Below are 27,848 nucleotides of genomic sequence, written 5' to 3'. Positions count from 1 at the left end.
ACACACACACACACACACACACACACACACACACACACACAGTTCTGTCATTCTCAGTTTTATTTATTTTTTATACATTTTTGATACAGCAGCTTTCGTTTTGTATCAAAAGTCTCTTTTTGAGCAGTTTGAACAAACAAATAATTTGCACCAAGTCTGACACACTGATACAGGTTCAGGCTTGGCAATGACATTATTGGACTATGATGCTTCAAGATCATAACAATGTTGGATAATTTAAAGGAAAAATCATCTTTTTTTCTTCTTCTCTTTTTCCCTAATTTCACACAGCAGCCACATACAAACCTTCAAGTTTAAATTATTTTGCATTAACCTAAAATGTCGTTTTTGACAAAAAAAAATTTCAGGTCTTAGTTTTAATTGGCTAAAAAAACCTGCTACCAATAAGAATAATATGCAACACTGTCGATTTGAAAAAAAGAAGAAGGAAAAAGACAGAATTTTCCTTTAAAGTATTACCCTGTAGAGAAGAATACAATGTGGCATAGTTGGTTAAACTCAAGACCTCGCTAACAAAAGGGTAACCTAGCACCACACGTATATTAGAAACACCAACAAAAAAAAAAATCGCTCTCAGTTACCTAACTAAACCTAAAGGAGAGCTGTGCATATCAAACCAGATATCGTACACCATGACGCTTATAAACCAACAGATAAAAATCGTGACGCACAGCGAGCATCTGTAGCAGTGTTTTCCTGTGGCCTGTACAGAATAATTACTAAAGTTACTTACAGAACAAAGGCCCAATTGAAAAACATGTTGCTGAGAGAGAATAGCGTATCGTCGGCATAACGTGATCACGGGATGAAAAACAGTAAGCAGAAGATTCCAAAGATAAATTAATTCTAACTTATTATAAATTAGAATCTGCATCAACATGCCTTATTTTTTTAAGTTTTAAACTATACACATTAAGGAAGGATTCAAAATACAACATTTACAATTATTGCTTGACATTCAGGTATGGCTATGTTCATTATTTGCCAGAAATACTGATTACTGTCAGAACGATAAAGACGCGGGTGGGTAAACTTCACGGGATGTTTGTTTTTACTTTGCTGTTCACCCAAGTTGAAGTTTTTTTTTTAAATGTGGCACAGATCTTGAAGGTTGCTGATGAGTAAGAAAGAGCAGCAGCAATGAGTTTGAATAGAAAGCTAAAAGGTAAAAGTAAAAGTAAAAGTTTGAGTGAGCTGATTAAATGGTTGGTTTGTTGATCATTTTCACTTCAGAAAATACAATTGTTCATCTACTATAGAAAACTTTTTTGTCTTTGATTCAAATTATTATAGATCTTCATATAAAGTCTGCAACTGCTGTCACTTTAAAACTTCTAACATTTTAAGTACATTTAAAAGTAGCTCAGTAATAAAAAATTGTTTTGATAGGATGCTAAGTGCTGAATCCTGCTTCTTACAGGGTGTTTACTGAGGCGTGTCACAATTAAATGGCACCTGTTCAGAAAAATATTGACTCCAGGACAAAGAATGAGAAAAAAAATATGTATTTTGGTTTGTTGGGTTTTCTCTGTAAAAGCGCCATAAAATGACTTTTTTGTATTCTGTACTATATAAATAAAGTTGAATTGAATAGAATTAGCTGTATTCTTCTGCATAAATGTAACCTTTTCATGACTTATGTTTTCCTGAAGTGAAGGCCTTTATAACTTTGATTGCCCCATTCTGGCTGGTTGCATTAATGCACATACATTTGCAGCTTCCATGTTACCAGAGGAAATTTGGATTAAACTGAAAAAAAAAAATCAAACAAAGCTTTAACGCCATTTCTAAAGAATGGTTTCAGGCTTTTTAAATTATTCTTCCTTTATAAGTGATACTACACATAAGAGTTTCGGCATCGTCACAATATTTCTAATAAAAGCCTATGCTAGCCTATGCTGCGCTGTAAAATAATTTGACATTTTACTGATGGTGCGGCATTTTCTACAGTCTTTACCAGGACCAAATCAGCTTGTTAACCAGAGACAATACTTCATAAGTATTCTTTTTGTGACTTCAAGATTGCAACACATTTTGATTGCAGCTTTTTTTAATTAAACATAATGTGCATCATTATGCCATTACGTTTGTATGAGACAATCACAAAATTTTAAATGGAAATGTATACTTTCATGAACAATTCAATGGGACATCGACGACACAGAATCACTAGTATTACCACTGTAATCTGCTGTTCCTTTTAAATCTGCACTCGTGCTGCAGCTCTTTCATACAAATAACAACAAAGGAGAAATTTATGTTTGTCAAGCGTTGTGACCCGACTAAAGATGTAGTCAAGTATAGTTTTTTTTTTTTTTACCCAGTCTGAAGACATCATAACTCGAGCTTCAATTCTCAGTTCCTCAGGTCATGTCTGCGTTGGGCAGCAGTAAAAATGGTTAAAAACTGGATTTTTTGTTGTTGTTGTGAAAAATAGAGACAAACAAGGAAACATACTCAAGTTAGGTAGTAGATAAACTCACTGTAGTGCAACACATTTGTATTTTCACACTGCATAGTTCATTTTGTCCAGTCAGTGCTGTATTGCTTTAAAAAAACATCTTTGTCATATTGCTTTAACTTAAATCATAAATTAATCAGTTTATATAGTCAGTATCATTCTCTATAGAATAGAAATAAGTAAAAAAATAAAAAGCCCTCCCCAAAAAACATGACACTTGATCTAAACAAAAAAGAAACATTTCTATTTTGCCTTTCCGATTATCAGTTAACTATTAACTTTGCTTTCTTTTTTAGTTTGTTCCCCATTTCAATTGAATTCATTAAGAAATCCCCTTTAAAGCCCGTGGAAAGCAAATTTTCAGGTGAGTTTTTACCGTCAGTAGTTTTCAGTCTCCTGTTTTCTTCTTCCTCGCACCAATCGCCTCCACTGCCCTTCCTCTTTTCTCTTCCTGCCTGACAGCTTCTTCCTCAGCCTCTTTTTTTGTCTTTTTGGCACCTTTACCAGCGGCACATCTTCACCAATAACTGGAACACATTGTGTCACAATCCACTTTGATCATCCATCTTTACCCGCAAGCCGATAACGCTTGTGTGAACCTGTTCACTATTGGAGATAGCTCTTTAGTGTACACAGTCTAAGAACAAAGAAGCCGAAGTTGAAATAATTAATATATTTTAAACATTATTGAGTGGTAAAAAGAACATGGGATAAACTGGACACAGAATTATTTCTGCTTTACACAGACTTCAATCTGTTGTGAGTGTATCTGTTGACCTGAGCAGAGAGCTGCTGCATAAACCTGCTTCACAGAAATACATAAAGCTGCACTAAACTGATGTGAATATTTGTTTATGCACATGCAACAGAAAAGGAACAGCTTGCACTTGAGTGTGCAAGCCACCAGGTGGTGCCAGAGGCTTAGATACAGCAGCTGGTGTATAAAAGGGAGGAAAACAAAGAGGGGACGAGGCGCAGGAAAAAAAAACATCACGGCCAGTTAAGTTCTGCCGCCGAATTCAACTGAAAGAAAGTCTCTTTTTTTAAATTGAATACAAAGTTCCAGAGTGACTGAAAATCTGTGCTGAAGAAGAAGAGGTGACTGGCTGGATAATCTGGTGAGGAAAACAGAATCCAGGCTTCAGTGAGTGTCCTGAAAAGTGCTTTTTTTTAATAGCCGGGCCCAGATCCTGCCTCCTGGATGACACCGCATGACTCCGTGGAAAAGCAGGAGGAAGAGCTGCATACGAGTTCCAAGTGTTCGGCGCTCGCTCAGTAACCGTCCCGTCCTCCCGAGTCCCCATGGGAACCACGCTCGGCTCGGCTCGGCTCGGCTCGGCTCGGCTCGGCCCGTCTGGAACCAGTGGCCGCGCGCCGCTCGGCTCGGCGGGCCGTCGCCTTCAGTCACCGGGCTGCAGGTTCAGTTCCAGGTCGGCGCCGAACAGCTCCTTGTAAAGAGGGGGGAAGTGCGATCGGACGACGTCGGGGTAAACGGCTCGGAACGCCAGCAGCTTCTCCGTGTGTCGACTGCACAGCGAACGCAACGCCGACACCTTACATCTCAGCTGAGGATGGAGAGGAAAGGAAGAGAAGTTAAAACCAGAGAGAAAAGTGCACGAGAGAGAGAGAGTGAGGGAGGGAGGGAGGGAGGGTTGAGTAGAGTGGAGGGAGAGACAAATTGGAGCAGAGGCGAGCGGAGGAAACAAGTACAGAGCCGAATGAAAGAAAGAAAAGAAAATGAAAAGAAATGAGAGAGCAGAAGGAAAAAAAAATAGTCTAAAAGTGAGAGGAAAGTGCAGGAGGGAGTAAGAAAAGAAAAGAGAAGACAAGAAAGGGAAAAAAACCAAGCAGTGACAAAGAGGGATGAAAAAAGGAGGAAATGAGGAGAATTGTAAAAAAAAAAAAAAAAGTGTTGAAGAAACAAAAAAAGGGAAGAGAAAAAATAAAAAAAGACAGAAAAAGTTGGAGAAGAGGTGAACGGAGGTCAGGAGAGGCAAGGGAGGACAAATTAAATGAAAGGAGATGTGAGAAAGAATGGAGGGAATAAGAGTGAAGAGGTGGGAATCATAGACGAGTGGAAAGTTGAGATAAGAAAAGAAGGAGAATCACGAGAATGACAAAAGCAGAGTGGAGGAGGAAGAACGAGGAGAAAAAGAAAAGCTCATTGGCGAAGAGGAACGAGGAGGACGAGATGTGAGCAGAAGTGAGAGAAAGAAAATAAGAAGATAAAAGAAGAAGAAGAAAGATGAGGCCAGACAAAACCGAGAAGGAACGAGGGGTGCAGAGAGAGGACAGAAAACGGGAGTAGAGGAAGTGTAAAAGGAATGAGTAACAGAAGAAAAGTGGAGATGAGATGAGAGGAGACAAATGGAGGGAAGGAAGCCAGACATGTCACAAAGAGGGAAGGAAGGAGAGAAATGGAGGAGACGGGGGAGGAGGAGACGTAACAAAGAGGATGAGGCAACGGAAAACGATCAGGAGAGGTGAAGAAGAGGTGAAACGGGGAGAAAGTGGAAGGAAGTGAGTGGAAACGAGGACATAGTGAGGAGGAGGAAGAAGACAGATGAAGAGCGAAGAAAATAACAAGAACGAAACAAAGACGAGGAGAAAGGATGCGTCAAGAGGAAGTCAGGATGGTTTGCAAAACTGAAGTCATGATAAATTTTACTTAAATGTGTAATTAAGCATTTATTAATTGACCGTCTTCTAATTGAAAACTGAATTGTAGTTCAGTGAGTTTTCCACGAGGGGGCGATGTTGCAAGAAGTTCCACTGTTGTACTGACAATAAAGGCTCTGCGAAGTTTCAAGGATACTTTGCTGTCATTATTGGGTCACGTGTTTGATTTTCACCTCATTTACTTCACTCCCTACATGTAGAAAGTGCAGTTTGAAAACGAGTTTATGCACCTTGGTGAGCACACCGTCCTCCCTGTGATTCTTCTGCAGGACGTGTTGCAGCGCCAGCTGCGTCTTCTGCTGCAGCTTCTCCACCTGCAGCTTCTCCTGCAGCCACGAGCGGTCTGCACGCACACACACACGAGAGGAAGGTAAGGACGTCTATATCCACGCACATTCAGAACGGAGGCAGCAGACCACTCGAGACGACAGACTGACAGGCAACACGTACCTGCAGAAAGCAGAACAAATGCTGAGAAAAGAGCGAGTTCATCCTCCGACAGGTGCAGCGAGCACATGCTTTTAGCGAAGTCGAACACCGACGTGATCAGGTCGTCACAACCTGGTGAACAGTAACACAGGAAGACAGTGAAAACATAGAAATATGACAGTAGAGAATAGCTGGAGTGCGTAACATCTTGTGTTTTAGTCCTCGAAGTCACAGCTTTTTGAACACTGCTCCCAAGGTGGAATTCTTTGAAATAGTCCAACTCCATTTGTTGTTTCATTACAAAAACGACCAACAGCGCCCACTAGTCGCCCAACATGAAAGCATCGTTTTCAAAACGTTGCAGCGAAAACTACCAACTGAGACGTCAGTAATAGTGTAAATATGATGTTTTTTTTAACTATTAAAAACAACTCTAATAAAGATCTGTTGCAAGAGGAAGGCGGTGTTTATATTCTCTATACATTCGGACTTAGATTAGACCGCAACAGAATTTATCCAAATGAAGACCCACGTCTCATTCCAGCTTAACTTAATGAATCTGAAAAGAATCAATAAGTGCTTGGGGGTGGGGGGGGGTCAAGAGAAAATGTTGAAAACTGTTGTTTGTGCAGATGGTTGGTGGAATAATTCCACAACAAAAGCAACACAAACTGTTAGAAGTGAACTGAAATGCACTTAATTCAAACGGCAGAAGTCTTTTTATTTTTTTTAATGCCACACGAGATGATCAAGGGCAGCTTCTGATGTAGAGGAGTCAGTTATGAATTCATCAGTCAAGAATTGCACAACTTTTCCAAACTGGATTTCACAGTAAAGGGATGGAATAAGAACAGCGAAGGTAATACGAGCTATGTTGAACGGTGACGTCATCGACGGCGGCCTTCAGGCCAGTAAGCGGTGCGAATTCCACTTTGATCCATTCGTCAATAAATTAATTCCAACCGAGGCCGAGAGACTTTTTGATCTCTTATCTGTCCGAGCTGCGTCCCGATTCTCCGCTCACCTAAAGCCTTGAAGACTTCTGGACCGGCGAACTTGCCATCGAAGTAGACGGTGTTGTTCTGCGAGTCGAACACGCGACACATTCGCACCAGGACGACCTCCAGAGAGCCTGGTGGAGGAAACACAAACAGACGAGTCACGTACGGAAACCAAACGACGCCAAGTCCAGCCACACTTCAGTGACTCAGTAATTTAACAAATCATTCAAGGATGATTCACTTTTAATTTAATACGAGCAGCTGAAGCACAAATACCGTCTGTTGAAGGAAATGGGCATGAATTATATGTATGTTGTATGTTTTATAAGCCTTGGTAAATCTAACCTCTGTGTTTCTAAAGAAAATGCGACACATCAGTGGCATGTTTAAAAATGTCTCAGCAAATGCAAAATCTTACTGCGAAACAGTAAATATGTGCTTTGTACTTAAATAAAGTAAGAAATCCAAGATACAAAAACTGAAATCTACAAAAAAGTGATGAAAAAAAAACCCCCGAATCTCCAGAAAGTTATATTATGAACCGATCTCACCCCGTATAGAAAAACTAATGTTCTTTATTTCTTTTCTTCATCAGGTGTAACAATTAACCACCTGAGGATCTTATCCTGCAACTACTTATGCGTTTACTTCTTTGTTTAGTAAATAATCTGATGTATGGGATGGAAGGTGGCGTGTTCAGGGTTCAGCGTTTCCAGCCTCTCTGCAACCAAAAGTCTACATTAAGGGTCACCAGTTAACCCAAAACACATCTCTTTGGATTATAGAGGTTATGTAGGGAAAACAATCAAACATTAAGATAGAGAACATGTAAACACTACATTAAAAATTGGTAGGCTGGAATTCACATAAATCCAATCCTCTGGCTGTTGCAATACTGGAAAATATAGTCGTCATAACAATGGAAAAGTTATATTTAATAATTTATAGAACAATTTTATGGAACAAATGTGCTTTAAGGAGTATAATGAGAGCAAAAAAAGTAACCAGTTCTATTTAGGAGGATTTTGACGATTCGTTTTCGTAAGATCATGTTTTGTTTTGATTTGGGTTTTTAGCAACTTTGAGCCTTTTTTTTCTTCTTTTTTTTTTTTTCCGAAAAGTAATCGGCAGTTTGGTTCAGTGCATAGGAACCTTTTCGTGTGGAGTATGTTTAGGTTTTCTCCAGGTGCTCTGGTTTCACCCGTCACTCCAACAGAACTGGTTAATTCATGACTGTAACGATCGTAGGTATGAATGCGAGTGCATGAGATTAATTCTGCGTTGGCGCTGCGAGGGACTGGAGACGAGTCCAGTGTTGCCCTCCACGATTCTGAGTTTTATCAAAAAAAATCACGACTTTTTCTTGAATCCGCTCCTCTCACCGGCTTTCAGCAACACGATCTGGTCGTTCTGGCAGAGGTCCATGAAGCCGTCGATGCGTTTGGCGAACTCCACCACGTACTGAATGGCCTCGGTGATTTTCACGGCACAGAGCTGCCACATCAGCTCCTGAGGCTGCAGGAAAAACAAACAACAAAACAAAAAAAATGTCATGACGAGAAGAGGCTAGGAGAGGATAACTGGACCCCAGTGGTTAAAGTGGAGGTGAGGATGGATCCAACGCACCTTGCCCTGGTAGCCCTCCACCTCGTCCTGCATGAAGCTCTGCCAGCTCATCTGCTGCAGCTCCTCCCTCAGGTACTGACACGTCTCCAGGTGAGACTTGGAGATGATCTGAGCCAAGTGATCTGGAGGGAAACAAAGGGGCGCCGCCGCCAAACACAACCCTTTAGACGATGTCCACGGCTGCTGAGGTTCCCTCAGGAAATGCAGACACTTTACACTCTTTAAACCGCTTTCAAGATTTCAAAGTTGAATCTGCGTGTCGAGTTTTAAGCATTTAATAATCGTGATTGACGAGAATATTAAGCAACATGGCCAAGAATGAAAAACAGATTTCTCTACAGCAATGGTTCATAAACTTTGGTTTCCCAAACTGTTTTTCCAGGAACATGAATGGGGAAGTTTACAACCACCAGCAGAGCAAACCAAAGCTTGTTCTTGTTTTAGCAAGGGTTTAGCCTTGTAAAAATGTAAATAAAGTCACTTTAACTTAGCCTCAGCTTTTTTAAGTCATATTTCCAGCATGGGAATGCCTGTATAAGTGATGTAAATATTCCTTCCAACTTATCAATTGAATAAAGAATTAAATCAATAAGAAATACCCTCTTTTTCATTCTAAGGTGTGTTTAAGATTCTTGATCTGAAATGCAGATGCTACTTTTTAATTATTATTTTCTTCATTAGGTGAGCCGTTCTAAAGCCAAGTTTTCTATAGAATAATGATGGGTGGAAATCAACAATATGTCTGGAAAGCTTGTAGTTTTGCTTAAATGTTCATGAAACAAAAGATGACACTCCGACAAGGTGAACACTGTCTGAGACTTTTTGTCAAGTTTCGTGAAGTCACAAGTCCAACCTTGCTCTATTTTGTGTTTGGACCGAACTGAAATGGAAACAAAATGTTTCGGAGGGTCGCTGTAAGAAGCAACAAACCCAATAAAAACCACACAGGCACTATTGTTCTCTGTAGTTTGGCCGAGCTGCTGCTAATTGTTGAGGATCCATGAGTGAGTATGAAACAACAACCCGGGATCCAAAGCGCCGCCACATAAGGTTAAGAAACACAGTCACTTTAATAAAGCTTCTGCTTGCACGGGATTGTTAGTCGGGGCTTTATAAGAATGAAGAAGTGAATAAAGAAATCGCCAGGGATGAGAAAAAGATGATTTCCCCCAACGAGTGCCCCGCCACGTCCCAGTTGGCCCTAATTAACAGACAGCTAATTACCACACAGAGATTTTAATGAGCTCTGAAGATGAGTTTCCAACCTCCTGCTATTTTAAACCACCTTTCTGTCTCCGTTTGCCCCCACACTCCTCTCTCTTTTGTCTCCCTACACCCATCTTTTGTGGCTCCTTATTCCTCCATCTTCTCCCTCCTTTATCTTCTCCTTCTGCTTCACCCCTTTCAAGATGTTTCCTCATCTTCTGTTTGTTTTTACCCCCGCAGCTCTCAGCTATTTTCCTCCAAATGGTGGATAATTCATTTCTTTCTTCTCTTTTCAGAGCTGCACACCTTCCTACAGTGGATGATTTTTTATTTTTTTTTTTTTTTTTTAAGTCATTGTAAGAAGGAAAAGTTGCATTGAAACACGGAGCAGAGTCACACTGAGGGGATTCAGTAAAAAGTACAAACATTACTATAGTATACAAATACTTGTACTGATAATTCTGATAATCTATATAATTACATCAGATATCAATGGTTAGATAATGATAGCCCCCAAAAATGATTCCCTTATTGGATGTTTCCGTATATCAAACAATCTACTAACTTTGGATAATGAGCTATTTCTAGTCATGATTATCTCCACTGTTAATTGAGGGAGAAAAGACTAAATCAATAAAATGAGCCAAACATACAAATAAAATATCTGCCAATACAAATTAAAATATGCAGCACTCCCACCTAACTAGAAAATTCAATGTTAAACATTTGTAACATATAAAGCAAATGCTGGTAAAAATGTTCAAACGTGGGAGAGAAATGGCAACCAAGGTGATAAAAAGGAGTTTACATTAAACAAATGAATGTTGTAAACAGGTTCCAACGGCCAACGAACATCAGAAATAATATTAACTAATAATAGTAAAACATCTACTGGTTATTTTAGGATTCGTAATCCATCTGAGATTTGAAATTTGTTGACTTTGTTGAATTTTCCAACAAAATATTCAGTAAAACATGTGACAACGCGAGTAAAAAGTATCAAACTAACTTTGGAACATTTAAGGTGAGTACTTTTTCTAACATTAGTAATGTCTAAGTTGCCTTTATTTGTCAGATATATTGCAAATGTATATCTAACACTTAAAATGTTTGCAATTTTTCAGTAAAAATGTTGAATATTAACCAGGGTTCATTAAAAATGCATGGAAATATGTTGTGATATATTAACAGAATCACAATTTTAGTGACATTGAAGAAGCCCTAAAGTGAGACATTTTACTTTTAGATATTTCCATTCACGGGTGAAATATTTTTCACAGCCACAGGAGAAACTACTTAAATGTTCAGATCAAAAGCGATTCGGGGTGAACGTTTGCTTTCTGCTCACCGAGTTCAGCCATGGACGCCGTGGGCGACGAGTCTCCGTTGCTGAAGGAGCAGTATGGAAAGAAACCGTTACCGGAGCCGTAGTCGCACAGCGGCTCCGGTTTGATGCCGTTGATGTCGAGTCCGGACTGATCCGGAGACGGCTGGATATCCAGGTAGAATCCCCCGGCACCACTCCCGCCGCCCCCTTCTCCCGAGTCCGCCTGTTGGTGGAAGCGACATGGAGGATAGTAGGCGAGGCCGAAGATTTAAAGTTGAGCTCGGCGCACCAGAAAAAGAATTACAAGAGTCCCATACCTTGGACGACAGAGATCCTCCTTCAGGCGAGTTCTGCTCCACGTAGCGTCCCGCCTCGTCAGAGAGCTCTGTGAGGCCTGAGGAGGACAGGGTGTAGTGGGGGGACAGCGACTCGGCCTCGCCCGGGCTGGGGCTGCCCAGGCCGGGCCGCGACAGTACAAGGGGACCCTGCTGCTGCTGCTGCTGCTGCTGCTGCAGGCGATGCTTCTGCACCTCGGCGTACAGGCTGTCCCGCTGCTTCTTAGACATACGGCCAAACTTCACAGCTGCGAGAGAGGAGGAAACAAACAGTATTATTTACGGTCGGCCCGCACGGAGGAGAACACAAAGCAATGATTTCTCTAATGCGAAATAACAGCAACACATTTGAATCTCGGAGTTCAGTGTTTGTCCCTACTGAATAGAAACACCCACTGCTTAGTCTCTCTCTCGTCATTTACTGTTGTGTATTGGAGAAGCAGCTGGTTGATCGTAGGTCCATTTTCTGGATCTGGATCCATCACAACATCACTGATTCTGGCGGGTCACACCCTGCGGCAAGTCACTAATCCATCAAAGGATTAACACTGAAAGGCATGCAATTGCTCACTTCTACACCAACTTAGAATCACCAATTAACTAATAAGCAGACCTTGCAGGTAGAATATGCAAACTTCACACAGAAAGAGCCAGACGCAAGAAGACACCAGTGTTTCTATTAATTTTTTCTTTATGTGTTCGGTGCCTCCCTAAAGCAAAACCAATGCTCATTAGGTAATTGGCTATCCTCTTTGATGTTGTGGCGGCACGTTGAGGCTGCGCCCTGCCTTTCACCTCATGGACTCCAGCTCCCGCCAACCTGAACTTGGGGGAAGTGGCTATAGAAGATAGATGGAGGGGCTATTATTAAAACATTTAAATAAAGCAGTAGTTTATCAGCGGGCAGCTGGAAGTACAGACAACATGCTGCAAACATCCAGACTCTCCTGCACAGCTGCTGTTGGGTGGATTTTCCCTGTTTGCACACGCAAACTGCTGACTGCCAGATGTTGGTGCAGGTAATGGTGTGTGTGTGTGTGTGTGTGTGTGTGTGTGTGTGTGTGTGTGTGTGTGTGTGTGTGTGTGTGTGTGTGTGTGTGTGTGTGTGTGTGTGTGTCGCACCGTCTCGGGACATGCCCACGGCGAGACATTTCTGCAGACGACAGTGCTGGCAGCGGTTTCGGCTCGTTCGGTCGATCAGACAGTTTTTCTGGCGCGGACACGAGTAGCTGGCGTTGCTCTGCTGACTCCGCCTGAAGAAACCCTGCAACGCCGTCACGTTAGAACACTTAGTCAGTCCACTTCCACACACTGAAGTAGAAATTAAAACAACAAAAGGTAAACAATGAATGTTTCTTCAAAAAATCTACCGTCTTTACTTTGTTATTCAATTATTGTGTGAAAACGACAATCTTTTGTGAAAGTTCAAACAACAACCTGAAAATGCAACTTCATGAATACGGCTTCCAAGGTGCAACTTTTTGAAAATGCCCCATCTCTTTTCTGAAATGCTGCTACTGCACATGTGTGAGAAGTTCAATAATAACAAGGAAGGAATCTAGGTGCCATTTATGCAGTTTTTAGAATCAAACGTGTGTGTTTGAATGTTTACATTGCATTGTTTTCCACACGCATTTGTAGTTTTACTACATGAGCACAACACTCACTATGGACCCACGACTAAACTACAGCATTTTCAGTGTGAACGACACTCGTTTTCAAAAAGTTGCTGTCTCAATGCAAAACTTTTCGGAAGCGCAAAAACAAAAACCCCAAATGCGTTTTCAGTCTTTCCAGAACGTCCAGCACACTCTGGTGAACACTGTTTATGTAGATGTTCCTCTCTAGTCGGGAATAACGGTTGACCAGTCCTTCCACTCCGTCATGTTTTACATTACCAGGGAGCCTCTTAGAAAATGTTCAATTCAATTTTATCTGTGTACTACCAAAAACAACAGGCATCTCAAGGTATTTTAACAGAGAAAAACCCAACAATTCAAATTATCTTTGGAGTGATTAAGAAAACCACAGCAGAAGGAGTGACACAATGCTTGTGGAGAACATGCAAGTTCTGGGAATTGTAGGAGTGTCAACCACTACACACACACACACACACACACACACACACACACACACACACACACACACACACACACACACACACACACACACACACACACACACACACACACACACACACACACACACACACACACACACACACACACACACACACACACACACACACACTGACAAAACATCTGGACTCTGACGTGATGTGTTTATTCCGACTCATTTCTCACATGTTTTTTTTGGCTGCTTCCACGGTTCAGTATACTTCTCTTTTTGTAATTAGTTTAAGGTATTGACTACTTTTTTCCTTGTATATTAGCAAATATGCTGATGAAGGAAAGAATCCTAATGGTAAAATAAAGTTTTAAATCCAAGTAAAGCGAGGCTGCCAGGTCTCCCACATAGAAGATGAAGCTTATGCAATAAACTGTAAACTGAAACTCGCCCTTCATGCACACATTGTTTACACAAAGTACAAAATGGTGTTTAAATTCTGGACTTCCTGATTTTTTTCACATTAAGAATAATTAATTTCTAGACATATACTTGTTTGAAATGTTTACATTCAAGAGTGTGGGGCGGGTATACAGCCTGCAACCGTTACAGTTATGGTTTTGAACAATAGCATATTTTACTATGTCATTTCATCATTACTATTTCACTCTTGGAAAGAAATTCTCCAGTTCTAATCTGGGCTTTGGGAGTTTGCAGGTTCTCCCTATGCACGCCTGGCTTTTTTCCTGGATACTCACACCCAAACATTTGTTTTCGGTCGATCGGTCAAAATACCCATAGGCCTGAATGTGAATGGGTGCGAGTGTCCTGTGGAGGATGTAACCTCCGTTGGCTCATTTCCAGGTGCGGTGTGGAAGCTGAATGGATTTATTACACTGATTTTTCCATAAATATTAAGATATAAAACTTTATTCTGGAGAAAACTTATTTTTACCCTCCACTTGTTGCTTCAAAAAGATGCTTGTTTTTCGCAGTGCACCATTGTTTAATGCCTCTTGTGGTGATTTTGTTTGACCTCAGAAAAACCACACAAGAATATTTAGGCAAACTCTTCAAACTACCAAGTCATAGACACAATTCCTCAAGAGTCAATGCCTGAAGGGCTAATTTAAGCCTCTCTAATGTGTGAATTAGTGGTGGTATTTAGTTTGGAGGTATGTGTCCTCAGCTCCCATCGGCCCGCCTCTCGCCACCTCCCTCCTCTCTGTGTTTGCACAAAGATAAATCTCCATCAGCTGCTCGCTGGCTGAGAAATGAGCCTCCAGCTGTCACATCAGCAGCTGCTGCTGCAGCCCAACGCACCAGCTTGTTTGGGGAGTCGCTCTAACTGGGGGGGGGGGCTCTCTGAGCCAAACGGCTCCAGACCCAACGTCAAACGCTTCCTCTGATTCTGGTAATGAGGCTCTGTCTTTGGAGGCGGATGCGAGGGAAAAGACGACGGAGCTGCACAGTTGTCAGGCTGAAACACAGTTCCGTTCCTGGAGGATAATTGTAATACTACATTGTGACGTTTCTGTCAATGCTACAGTCTTGAAACCATTTATCCGACTAAAATATTGATGATGAAAAAGTCCACGAAAGCTTTTGAGTTTTTAGCTTAATTTACGATTATTCCCATCGTGCTACAAAAAGATCATGAACATAAATACAGATTAAGATCCTGTGACAGCTTTAGTAATCATCAACTTGTGTCAATTATTTCTCATTTAGCTTAAAATCAGAGTTACTAAACTCACATATCTGTAGTTACTACCAGAGTTTGTTGTTTTAGTTGTGCATGAAAACAAGTGTAAAGCACTATTCCACTATTTAGATCCTGTTTCCTGCTGGTGGACGTGTCGCTTATACAGTTAAATGTACAGATGTCCACACACATGGTACTCAGGATCATTATTTCAGAGGCCGAGAGGTGTTCAGAATCAGAATCAGACATTCGGATTTAAGATAACACAAACACAAAAATTCCTTCAAAAAGGCACTTCATCTGTGACACAACTAAAAATAAGTCGTCGCTCCAAATCTAAATAATTTACACTTATAACTTTGATTTGCAAAATGAAGACAACACAAACCATTTAAATGTTTATTGATCACTTGTGGCAATTGTGAAATTTGAATTACAGATTAGAGAATATTTGGACGGAGTTGCATTTACCTTACAGCCCTCGCAGGTGATCACGCCATAGTGGATTCCCGAGGATTTATCTCCACAGATCTTACAGGGGATGATTTCAATCTGAGCTGCAGACACAAAATGAAACTGTTTAGAGACTTTAGGAAGACGACAACCCTTTAAATCATGCACTGACCCGCTGAACCATCACACACGCAGGAATACAGAAAATAGAACTCCACAATATTGTGAAACAGTCAGAATTCATTGATCATTGAAAATCCTTGATCTGTCATGTTTTTCCTGTTAAACATCAACCTTCAGCTGTGGTAAATGGACAGTGTAGCCACAGCTCAGAAAAACAGAATCAATGTTTTCTGAAAGTGTTGGTCATCTGTAACAAAGGCAAACTAAAATGATTAATCAAGCTATCAAGTGTGCGGCATATAGTGCTATTTTCAACACTATCACAGGTAACTGAACTCTTAACTACGTACTGGTGACTCCACATGGACTCAGCAGCAGAGGTCACGATGGATAAATGATATTATTATGCTCAGACAGGCTACAGGCAAAAGAGTCCAAGAAATGACTCAGCTTTACTTCAAGTTCAAACTCCAAATGAAGGAACAGAAAAAATTAAAAAATGATAAAATAAAGGAAACAGCTCCATGCATTTGATGGGTAAACCACCAAGATATCTCTGTGATGAATGCATGAGAAGGTGTTTCATACTTAAAATATATAACATGTCGAGGAGATGGTCTGACGTTGGAGTTAATTTGCAGCATCTCATCTTTCTTGACAGGAGCTCAGACTGAGCTTTAAAAAGGGAAAAACACACACTGACTGTGTGTATTTATACTCGCAGCAGTTTATAACACAGTGACAGCTCGCCTCTGAGACGCTATATTTAGCGGGGTTGAAGTTACGTAAGTGTGCGGCCACATTAACACAACACACGCTTTCGCGCACGCACTCCTCATACCGCCAACCAGCTTTTAACCGCAAACACACAGATGTAACAAAGACGGTGTGGAGATGCTGCTTTACAGCATCCCTGAAGCAATCGTCTCTCTTCATCTGGAGTTTCAACGTTCATCATCATCACAGTGACTCACTTACCACCAAAAAATTGATGAACAAAAATTGTATTTGTAAATTATCGCGGTGTCTTTTTTTGAAATTCCAGATTACTATCGTTTTGTGCTTCCGTTGGTCCAATCTAGTCAATTAATCAAGAAAAACAATCCACGAACTATATGATGACAATAACTTTAAGGTGCAGGCTTGGACCTGACGAATCGTGAAAATAAACATCCTCAAATAAAAACTTTACAATTGAGAATTAGTTAGGTCACCTCACAATCACAAGGTTGTTGCGTCGCTCCCCCACCGCGTCCTGTCTGAATGTGAAAGTGTCCTTGGGCCGGACACTGAACCCCAAATTGCTCCCAAAGGAGGCAGAGCTTCTTGCAAGGCAGCACTCTGAGTGCGCATATTTACATAAATGAAAACAAGTAGCAGTGTAGAAGTGCTTTGAGACTGGTGAAGTGGTGAAAATGTACTCTATAACTGAAATTCAAGGTTAATCAAACAAGTATAGTCACCTCAACCTACTTAATATGTTCAATATAGGGAATAATGAATGGATACTTGGCAGAAAGAGAGCTACTGTAAGTATTTATATGAGAGAGAAAGAGTTTCAACTGCTGCCTTTCAATTCCCACAAACTTGTGATTTGAATCAAGCTTTACATCAGAAATCCTATTCGAAACATCCTGAGCAGTTTGGGGTTCAGCACATTGCTCTGGGATTCAGAATGGTGACCCGTTGTAAGATTTGACCTAACAAACTACCTTCCACAATTGCTTTGTTTTCTTTCTTCTTTATAATATACAGCAGCCAAGATTGACTTAAAGCTCCTTTGTACAGCTGGAGGAAGTGTTGAATCACTACATCAGACAATAGTGAAAGATGTGATTTCCTACATCCTGGTTTGACTGAGAACTAACTATAGGAGTCCTTCATGACACCATCTGGTGGTACAAAATGGTATTGCAAGGTGGGCGGTTAGCCTGCTTATCCTGATGGGCTCACTCACCTTACCGTGGTGGGATAGTTTGCGTGTTCCTAACCCCCCCCCCCCCCCCCCGAGAGATTTGTTGGCTGGAAATATTTACTCCTAGTAGGGCCACCAATGCCAAATAGGTCGAAGGGTAGAGACCAGATGAAGAGTGACCACCTGACCCTCCAAGTTAAATCAGCCCTAACCCCAGACTTGTGAATTTTACTGAATTTAATTGTAAGTGCTTTTTGTGGCATTTTAAAATATCTGGTTCGGCAACATGAAAGTAATATATTCTATATAATGGTATATTCTGATAATGTAGGACATTATTTTTCACAATCCTCTGGAGCGCTGTAACCCTCAAAGATTGGCGCTTTGCCATTTAAAATACGACAATAGTTCCGTGCTAATGTTCTGTCAATCAAGTTCAAAATGGTTTTTGCAGCTCCAGGCTGCAAACACACTGCCGACAGCTCCAGGCTGCAAACACACTGCCGACAGCTCGCTGAAGCCCGTGACGTAACTTTGCTTTGACTGACCACCTGACCCACTGAATGGAGGTCTGAACCCGGTGAACCAGCAGCAGGAGTCAGATTAACTCTGGCACTGTGAGAGTTGGGTTAAACAGGAAATTTAGACAATTCAGACACTCAAGATATCATAGAGGCCTTTTTTTCTTTAGACAGTTTTGTTATTCAGAACATATTTATTTAGAACAGCAAATTATCACAATTCTATGCAGCTACATCATTGAAATATGGGGGAAAAATATAATCCACCAATACGTGCATTCATGTTGGCATCAGCTCCATTTACTGCCTTTTAAACAATAGCTGCTGATGAATCAGTATGCATTAACCTATAAATTAAGTGTAAACTGAAGCTGTAATTAAAGCAATGGCTGTTCCATCACTCAGAACACATCAAAAGGCCCAACACAAAAGGAGCTTAAAAAATACGACTTTTCTCGAGTATTTTGAAGTATTTGACTCAGTCACAGTCGGTCTGGATGGTTTGGACCACTTGACTGTAAACAGCTGCTCTCACAACAACAGAAAGCTCATGGGACGCCCACAAAACCAGACGTATTGAATGTGGTGATTTCACTGTTTCAGGAAAAAAAAAAAGAAAAAAGAATGTGGTGATCATGAGCCCAAACGGTTTGGAGGGAGCAAGATGTCTCTCTGTCACCACAGGACACTGCAAGCTGTTTGTCGTTTGGAGAGAAGACTGCTGGAAGTGCAAAGACTGTGTGATGAGAGATGATCTGTAAATCCCAAACTTTAAAAGTCCAAACCAAGTCCAAATGAGCTCAAATCCAAATCAGATCCAATGAATCATAACGTCTTTGCAACAATCGAACCCTGAACGCTCTGTAATGGATCCTTCTACCGTTCAGAACCAGGTCCGAAAACAAATCATTCAAATGTCGCTAACATGATTCAAACAGTATAAACTTAATTTCAGCTTCATTCAAAATCACACCCTGCAGGACCAGGCACAATAGAGTGAGGGGGCGTCCACGCGAGAACGCCGGTTCACGTAAATGAACCATTTTTGGCCAATCATCCACACGAGGCTGCGTTTTGAACACGGGTCCCAGAGTGGGGAAATTCTAAAACCCCGGCTCGGTTGTGAGGTGTGGACGGAAAAGACGATCTTCTGTTGAAAAACGATGACATAATCCCCCCCCCCCCCCCCCCCCCCCCCTCACCTATAGTCAGATGGAGGCGATAAAGAAACTGTTCAATTGGAATAGTTCAAAAATATTTCAAATTCAAGACTTGAAGCAGACAAAAATGTAATTTGAGGTGGAACGTGTCAAATTCAAATTAAGTCCACAAGAGTTTGACCAGTCCCAGGGCGTGTTCACGATTGGTTTGGTTAAAGGTTAGTATGATTTCTGCGTGGGTGCAATTCATTTGCAGAGGTGTGAACGCGAGTTTTGACACATTGGTGCTGAGAATATAAGTGAACACAGTCAACTTAAAAAGCAACACTTTGCTTGAACACGTCACGGATCGAAGAGATGTTTACTGATGTGAATGACTGGAACCATCTTAAACTGATCTCATTCTTCTCGTAAAATCAACACTGCCTTAATTCTTCTCTAATCGAAAACTGTCGAAATTCAGAGCAGAGATTGCAAGAAAAAGACAATTAAATGAATTAACGCCCCCAAAAAAGAAAGCTCAAAACAAACTCACACATAGCTCCTAAAACTAAAACAAATCCACCAAAACTGATATTCTAAGGATAATTAACTAAATCCAAGTTGTATCACTTTTTCAAAGGCAATAAAGGAAGGGTTGCACAATACTGTGTGCGTGTGCAAGTGGATATAAAACAAAAAGAATTCTAATTATTGAAAAAAGCTTCACCAAGTGATGCAAACAGTAAAAGCACAGACGTCAACGCAGCGACTCGTTCATTCCTCCGCGCCGCAGCTTCCTCTCTGCAGTAATTAGCTCTGCGAGTGTTAATCCCGTCTGAATTCTGCACTTCAACATCAAAGGGGATGTTCAACAAAGCCACCGCATGAAAATGAGAGCTGATGTGGGAGCGCAGGATATTTATACAGCCAGCTGCAAACATCTGCATGGCTTTTTTTTCCATTTTTTTTATTTAGGATCCAAAACCCCCCTCCGAGCTGCGAAGGCCGTGTTCTTTCCGACTTTTTTTTTTTTCAAAGCTTTGTGAGCAAAAACAAGGAAAAAGATGATGGCGTTGAACTGGCATTGAGCTTCATCCAATCAAGAAACCAGATGGCAGAGAGAGAATAGTGACATTGATATGAGCCTGCAGCTTAGAGTGACCTTTGTTTTGATAGGTAGAAGGTGACAACAAGCCGCCCTCCTCCTCCTCCTCCTCTTCCTCCCTCCACGGTGAATCTTTCCATCAGTGAACCTGACAGGAAATTGTTTTAATGACTCATCGGCTGTCGGAGAAGCAGCCGTCAAACCCGCAGAAGGCTTTCATGTTCGTCAAGCGGCGGCGCGGTGCAGCGAGAGCCTCGCTTCCGTGTTTGTGAATCAGAAGCGGCGGCAGACCCGAGCGTGGAGCTCCCTCCGAGAGTCGCCGTTCTCCCATCCTTCATCGTTCCCACTCCACCTCCTCTCACGCTCAACATTTCTTCATTAGTGCACAATATTGTCACTTGTTTGAGTCGCGCAATAAGCGACGGGGTTCTATTCTGTAGCGACACTTGTAGCATTGAGACACGGTTTGATTTTCAGTCTCAGTCACTGAAATATTCATCAAGATTGGAAAGAAAACAAATCTAATATGAAAACAATTCTGATGCTACACAACAATGGTGCACAGGTAGGCCTGTGATATATTGTCACACAAATTATTGCTGAGAAACAATACAATTAACATTTTTTCAAGATAAAAGTATCGACAAATTGAATGATAATATAGCAAAATGCAAATATACCCTTTCAAATGCAATAAACTTTCATTGATCATTTTTACCATTGTCATTGGAATGTCGAGAACCTTAAAAACCATTCAAATAAATAAAACAAAAAAAGTATAAACTAGTTTTTTATAGATCTATAAATGGATTGTCAATTTGGAAAAAAAACTACACCTGAATAAAAATCCCAACCAACAACAATAAAAAAATGTATCCCGTCGCTGCTAATAAAAAAAAAAGCCAGCTCCAATAAAAAACACAAATACACTCAAAACAATAAATAAAATAGCTTATCAAGTTTGCACTTATCATTTTTGGCCTAATTTCTTCATGGTTCCTTGCGTTGCGCACCATAGTTGGAGTAAATACTTATTCTGTACACGCACAAGAAGACGGACGCCATTGTTCATATTAATAGTGTAACGTGTGGGGTTTCACTACTAAAAAAAAAAAAAAAAACAACCAACAGCACCCGTTAGTGGCCCAAAAAGAAAATGTTTTCAAAATGTTGGCGACTAAACGCAAAGCTTTTCAGAAGCAAAAATGCAAAAACGACGCGGTCTACACCTTCGCTGTAAACGGGGTCAAATAGAGGTCGTTTCCAAACTGGGCTCTGGAGGTACCAGGGCAGATTGGTCAAAAATACCCGTAGAAGACAACGCACCAAAAAGCATTTTCTAGAATCTAAAAGAACGACTCTTATGGAAAATGTGGGAGGAACACGTTGACTCAAAGGCCCAGATTCTCTTGGGGGAAAAAATTTTTGAAATTAAATACTGAAAGCTCCTGACAGCTAATATTGCTTTGACGGAGGTGGACACTTGTAATATTATCAGTTGTAACTGTATTACTTCCGAGTTCATTTGACCAAAAGTGAAGCCTTCATCATAATTCAGTATAGCCAGTTTCACTTTAAATATGATTAATCACAGCGTATCTATAAGAAATACTACATGTGGAGGCACAAGTGCTGTTGTGTTGAGTGACGCCAATCTCAGCTCCCAGAAACTTTCCACTTTCCCAACTGGAGATGACTGCAGGAGATAACTGCAAACTTTTATCAAAATAAAAAATAAAAAATTAAGTAAAATCAAATAAAATAAAATAATATAGCAAGAAAAGAAAAGAAAATAGCAAGAAAATTAAAAAAATAATAAAATAAGCAGCCAACAGATTGAGTCCTTTCTGAACGACGTCCTGAAAGCAGAATCACATGTTTACATGCTGGACTTCCAAGTTTAAACTTGAAGTTGAACCAGGGGTAATTTGAGGACAGAGTGAGCGCTCAGTAACCGAGTGTCTGGCTCTGACAGTCATAATTCAGATGTAAGGGTGAACATTTCCTGTTTCTATCCCGTTGTTGACGAGGCATTTTTAAACAGGAACATCGACTGTGGACAGAAGTCTTTGTTCTTGGGTTGGTGCGATCAGACGATCCATTGTCCAAACTCAGGCTTCACTCTTTAATCCCTCCTTGCAGATATTCTCAGAATGGATGTAATAACGGCAGACATATGGTGGCACACATGGAGCAGTGATACACCCGTTCAGTCTGTCGGCAGATGAAGCGGCAGCTTGTTCATCAGCCACAGTTGGTGGTTCGATTAGTCACCTCTCCAGCAGGCCGGCTCAGTAATCTCCTCCACCAGGATTCTTTACAACACTGGCATTACGAGGCCTTGTCTTCAGTCAGCCCTGATCAACAGCAGCACCGTTTATGTCGAACTGTGTTACTTTGTGAAGTGGCTTCATCTGCTGGCGAATAAATTCAGGAGGTATCAGGAATCACATCTGGAAAACAGGCTTCTGCTTTTGAGAACAATATGAAAAACTACTGTATTTTACAGACTAGTATACTTTCAGAGACTCAATTCAAAAGGAAAACTGGAAATTAGAGAGCTTCATAGAGATTCATTCCACACAGAGTGAGATGAGGTTCAGCCATTTATTATTACTGATTTATTGCAATTATGTCTCATAGCTAATGAAAACCCCAAAATCCAATATGTCAGGAAATGTAAATATTTACTGTGGGAAAAAGTCCCCATTAAGCAGCTAATTCACTCAAAACACAAAGATGTATGAAAAAATAAAAGATTGTTAGAAAAACAGAATGGAAGAAAACTTTGATTAAAGCCCAAAAATAAGTTTAAATGGAAGATACTTATTAAGGATTAAATAAAGCGTCTCAAAAGATTTTACATTGTGACTAGTTTTTTCTAAACACTCTGTGAAGGTGTTTTATTTTAATTTTTTTGCAGTGTTTACAAAGTATTTTCAGCACAGAAGTCGAACATTTGAACTTTCGCAGTTTTCCCGACGGACCGTAAGAAAACGTGTATAACGTGTAATTAGTGTTATGGCGGCACTAAGCGAAGGCTAATGAGCTGCAGCAGTTACACGAGAGCCACCGCTGTTTACCCCCAGAATGCGAAAGCTCGGGCAACACAAATCCCTGATGGATAAATTAGGTGGAGCCAAATCTGAGCACAAATAATAAAGTTTTTTCAGCCCGCAGATCAAAGACGGAGCGCGGGGGGACGGCCACCCGGACGCTGAAGTGTGTCAAGGTTTGTTTGGGAAGAAAGAACATCCAGCTTCATGTTAAATTGTGGTTTTGGTTTCAGCTCGCTGCACATGGTTTCCAGGTTTTATCGCCTTCCACACAGAACTTTTACAAGACGCTACTCAATTTGCAGATGTAAGAAATACACGAAACGAGGCTGCACTCGAACGCACCATAAACCATGGAGAGGCTGAACGATCATGTTTTCAGAAAAGAGGATACAGACATTACATGGCTGAACGCGGCTGGTGCTTGTTCACACGGTTGTGGTTTCTGTGCAAGGTCGTCGATGCTTCTTCAGTTTTCCTGGTGAACTTTTGCTTGTCATCCTATCAACGGGGGTAATTTCTGTTTCATTTACTCATCCACACTCACAGCAATGTAGTAAAACCTGTCCATCATACCACCAAAAAAGCAATGAAACAAACCGACAGAGGAGAAAATCAGCATTTGACAAGATGTTGCCCCGACAATAATATGAACCTCAACAACTCAAAGATCGAAGAAATGCTACAAGACTCAGGTGACGAAGGCCGAACAGAGACTGAGCTCAGCTATACAAATCATCCTGAACGCCTGCTGCGCTGCATGTGGCGAACTGGACGGACCAATCCACCAAAGAGGAGCAATACACTCTTTAGCTTATCTAATAATCAGCATAAAATCTGAATACATAAGGGGTTGTCCAAGCACATGTGGAAAATGTCTTCTCTCTTTACTCAAGCATGACGTTCATCTTGATTGGACAGATACTGTTTTCTCAGCAAACAAAAAATAACCCCGCCCCCCCCCCCCAAAAAAAAAAAAAAATGGACAGTGTAGTTCAAACTCCAAATGAAGGAACAGAAAACATAAAAAAAATAATAAAATAAAGGAAACAGCTCCATGCATTTGATGGGTAAACCACCAACATATCTCTCATATCTCTCTGAATGCATAAGAAGGTGTTTCATATTTAAAATATATAAAATTAAAGAATAAAATTAAATTAAATACTTCTTCTATATTCTCTACAACACATATCCCAGACATGAAATTTAATTTGTACACTTTTCTGTGTTGCTCAGGATAAAAGGAAATTATCAGAAAGAGAAAACATTTTTTTCTTAAAATGTGTTTGAGTCTCTTATTTTTTTTTTTGGTTTAGGTTTAAGTTCAAGTCTCCAGCTGACTCTGAGAAACTTCTCCTTTCTCGAGTGGTGAGAATCACCTCACTCAAGAAGCAGACTGCATGAGACCCGACTTTTTCCTCAAAATAATCACCATCCAAGGGGGCATTTCTACTGTCTGGCATAAAAAAAGACTGACCGTCAAAGAAGATTACTGGAAATGTTCCTAAGGGAGTTCTGACCGAAGGTGAGGACATTGGATTGATGTTAATTGCATTCAAACCTTCTTTTTTTTTTAATGTGTTTCAGGATCTGACGCTGCAGTGACGTCACCCTCCTCCCGCCCGCCCCACACCAAACAGTTAAATAATCTCCTGGCTGTTGTAATCCTCTGACATAACCGGCTGGACAAATGCCTCCTGCAGCGTTTCCTCCACGACTGTGAATCTGCACCAGATGTACACAAACAGTGGAGGGGCGAACACTGACACGTGATTGAATGCAAACTTTAGTAAGTAAATGTGCAGCTCAAGTTCAGATTGAACAAGAAGGAGTGTGGTGATTTAATACAGACATGTAATACATGACAACTTGGCTTCATATCAGAAGTAATGATGCAACGCAGTGACATCACCAGACATGGGGTTGAAGCTAAACTCGATATGAACTTCTGTAAAGATTCGTGGGGGGGGAAAAAAAGATGTTTCACATCCAGTTCGCCCAAACTTTCGACGCTGAAAGTCAATCTGGTCCATAAATCTCACCGAGAGGAGTCAAACAGGTTGTGTCAAGAAACAAACGATAAAACCAGACTCAACCGGTTGCTGAGATATTGTGCTTTTTGAACACTGTTAAGTTTCAAGGCAATTTTCTAACACAAAACATACAAAAATGCTCCGATCAAACAACAATTAATTAAAAAATAGACACGAAATGTAAGCTGCCAACATGCAGAATAAATTCAAAAACCCAAGGAAATCGATTATGTTGACAAATCAAACATCCACAAACAAAAAACATACCACTACAGCAATGACCAAAGAGACATTAACAGCAATGTGGCAGATTAAAATAAGAAGATCACAGATGAAAAGAGGTGGAGGCAACATCAAGAAAATCTGAACAATCCTTCACATTGCAACTCAAAATACCAGAAAAGAGATAAATAAAGATGCCACAGTGAAACAATATGGATATGAAGAGGCTTATAGTTACACCCGAAAGACCGTGAAGTGAAACAAGAGCATAAAATATCACAAAACATTGCGAAATGACAACAAATGATAAAAAGTGGGGAAAAGATTTCAAAAAGTTGCATCAAAGAGACATAAAGTAAACTCAATGCAGCTCAAATGTACCTTAAATGAAACGCTATAGGCACAAAATTGCAAAATATGTATGGAATTAACACAAGGTGGCACACTATGCTCACAAGTTGACAACATATGGAAACTCTAATTGACCTAATATTACCAAAAAAGTATGCAATTTGAATAATCATTTATCATCGAAAAACTATCAACTTCGGGGGACCTGGCCGCATGTACAGATATCTTTTTGTTTATCTGTACTAAGAGGGCTTCCGTTTCTTACATGACCTTTGTATATATTTGTCTACATCAGAGTTCCTGAAAGTGAAGGAGGAGGTGACAAAGGCTTTTTATATTAGATCTTGTAGATTTCCATAGTCTGTCCATGTTCCATGATTGTAACTATTGTCCATTAAACTGACTACATGGTGTAGCCATCCGCTTCCTTCTTAAATTAATTTATTCTCAAAGAATAATGGTATAGGCATGCCTTGACCCCCTAGTTTCTCCTCTTTCTGTGTATTACCATCCCTCATTCAATTTGTTTCCTGCACTTGGGCGGGTTTTGCCTCCAGCGATCCAAAAACATATACTTTTAATTTATAGCTGTCTATAATCAGCCGGGATCAGCCCTGAACCATACAGTGGACAAACCAGTAAAGATGATGAGTAGATGATGGTGCAATTAACTTAAGCTGCGTTTTTTTCTATCTATGGCCCTCTTGTCAGTGACTCCATCATCCCATAATCCATGTCCCAAAAAGTCCCAACATCACTACAACCAATCCAGGAACTATTTAAGTGGTTCTATAATAATAATGATAATAATATTACTAATAATAACAATAATAATAATAAAATCAACGATCAACGTAATAACACAGGCGAAGACAAGATCATGTTTCACCTCAGTTTCTGTTCGGAAAACAGACTTTCTCTTAACTGCCGCGTTCACGCGCTGCACACGTGAAAAACAACACACGCGCGCGCCTCCTCTCGCACTCCTTTAAAGTCCAATTAATTACACGCACAATTTTCCTAAAAATAGCATTTACGCGAAAAGTGAAGGTGTCGCGTTTCCGGAGTGCAGACACAACACGAGCGGGAGCAGACTGAAAGAGTAATAAAAACTGCATTTCTCCGCACACACGGGAAGGAACGAGTCTGACAAGCAGCAGGAAAATAAATAAATAAACAGCAGAAATAAAGCGGCGGAGCATCACCCCGGACGAGTGACATGTTTGACTAAAGTCGTGCAGCGCAGACTGTAGGAAAACTCTAAAACGAATGTGGGATAAGTAAATGTCACGTTTAAAGATTGCTCAACTTACCTTTCATGGCAGAAATGACAAAATACATATTTGTAATCCAGATTCATGGAGAAAGTGTCGCGCCGCGTCCTGTGTGTGATCAGCAGCGGGGCTCACTGCTCCAAGAGCCCAGCACCGCACGAGAATCAACGTGACTGTGACGTCAGTCGAAGCCCCGCCCCCATGGCGACCTGTCACTCTGAGTGACAGCACTGTCAGCCAATAGAAGGAGAGAACAGGTGTTCCTATAGTCGCGCCTTGAATTATTATCAATACTATTGAATTATTGTTTTACTTGAACAATGAGAAATAAAAGCTTAATGTTTTAATATATCTGTTGTATCTGTCTGAAATATTCTTTGAAAATTGTATTATTTTTCCAAACTAAGAAGATTTTCTAATAAAGAAATACTGGGCTGTGTATTTCTGAATTGAACAGACTTACGTCCATATGATTCCCTTATTCTCTTATTCATTCCCAAATGTTGTTTATTTAGAAAAATAAAGCCAATCCTAATGTGTTATCCTGATCAGTAGAAAGGGAATAAACAGGAATAATACACAGACTCTACATGTGCAAAAACAGGACAAAAAAACATAATCATTCAGAAAGCATTTATAGCACTGAATGAGAATAGTCAAGTAAAATAATCACAAACAGACAGGAAATACAAAGAAATACAAATTACCCAAAGAGGGGGAAAAAAAACAATAAAGTAGCAAAAAAGTGACAGTCACAAAATAGAAACACGAGAACTGACTCAAATAACTTGAT

At 40.5% G+C, this 27,848-nt stretch overlaps 1 protein-coding gene across 1 annotated transcript; it reads right to left on the bottom strand.

The window, feature by feature from the left end:
- Positions 1 to 129: 129 nt before the first annotated feature.
- On the bottom strand, positions 130 to 27,168 carry LOC308145504 (nuclear receptor ROR-alpha A-like). Its single transcript, XM_080516962.1, has 11 exons — positions 27,095 to 27,168; positions 15,329 to 15,414; positions 12,208 to 12,349; positions 11,068 to 11,333; positions 10,772 to 10,973; positions 8,218 to 8,339; positions 7,974 to 8,106; positions 6,615 to 6,722; positions 5,612 to 5,722; positions 5,392 to 5,504; positions 130 to 4,047 (listed from the first exon to the last, which is right to left on the bottom strand). Exons 1-11 carry the CDS (start codon positions 27,120 to 27,122, stop codon positions 3,883 to 3,885), a joined length of 1,476 nt encoding a protein of 491 aa, XP_080373088.1. The 5' UTR covers positions 27,123 to 27,168; the 3' UTR covers positions 130 to 3,882.
- Positions 27,169 to 27,848: the final 680 nt, after the last annotated feature.

This window comes from Blennius ocellaris, assembly GCF_963422515.1.
Source record: "Blennius ocellaris genome assembly, chromosome: 1".
Taxonomy (NCBI): Eukaryota; Metazoa; Chordata; class Actinopteri; order Blenniiformes; family Blenniidae; genus Blennius; species Blennius ocellaris.
The sequence above is the reverse complement of the archived record's forward strand: the minus strand, read 5'-3'. Positions and strand labels throughout refer to the sequence as shown.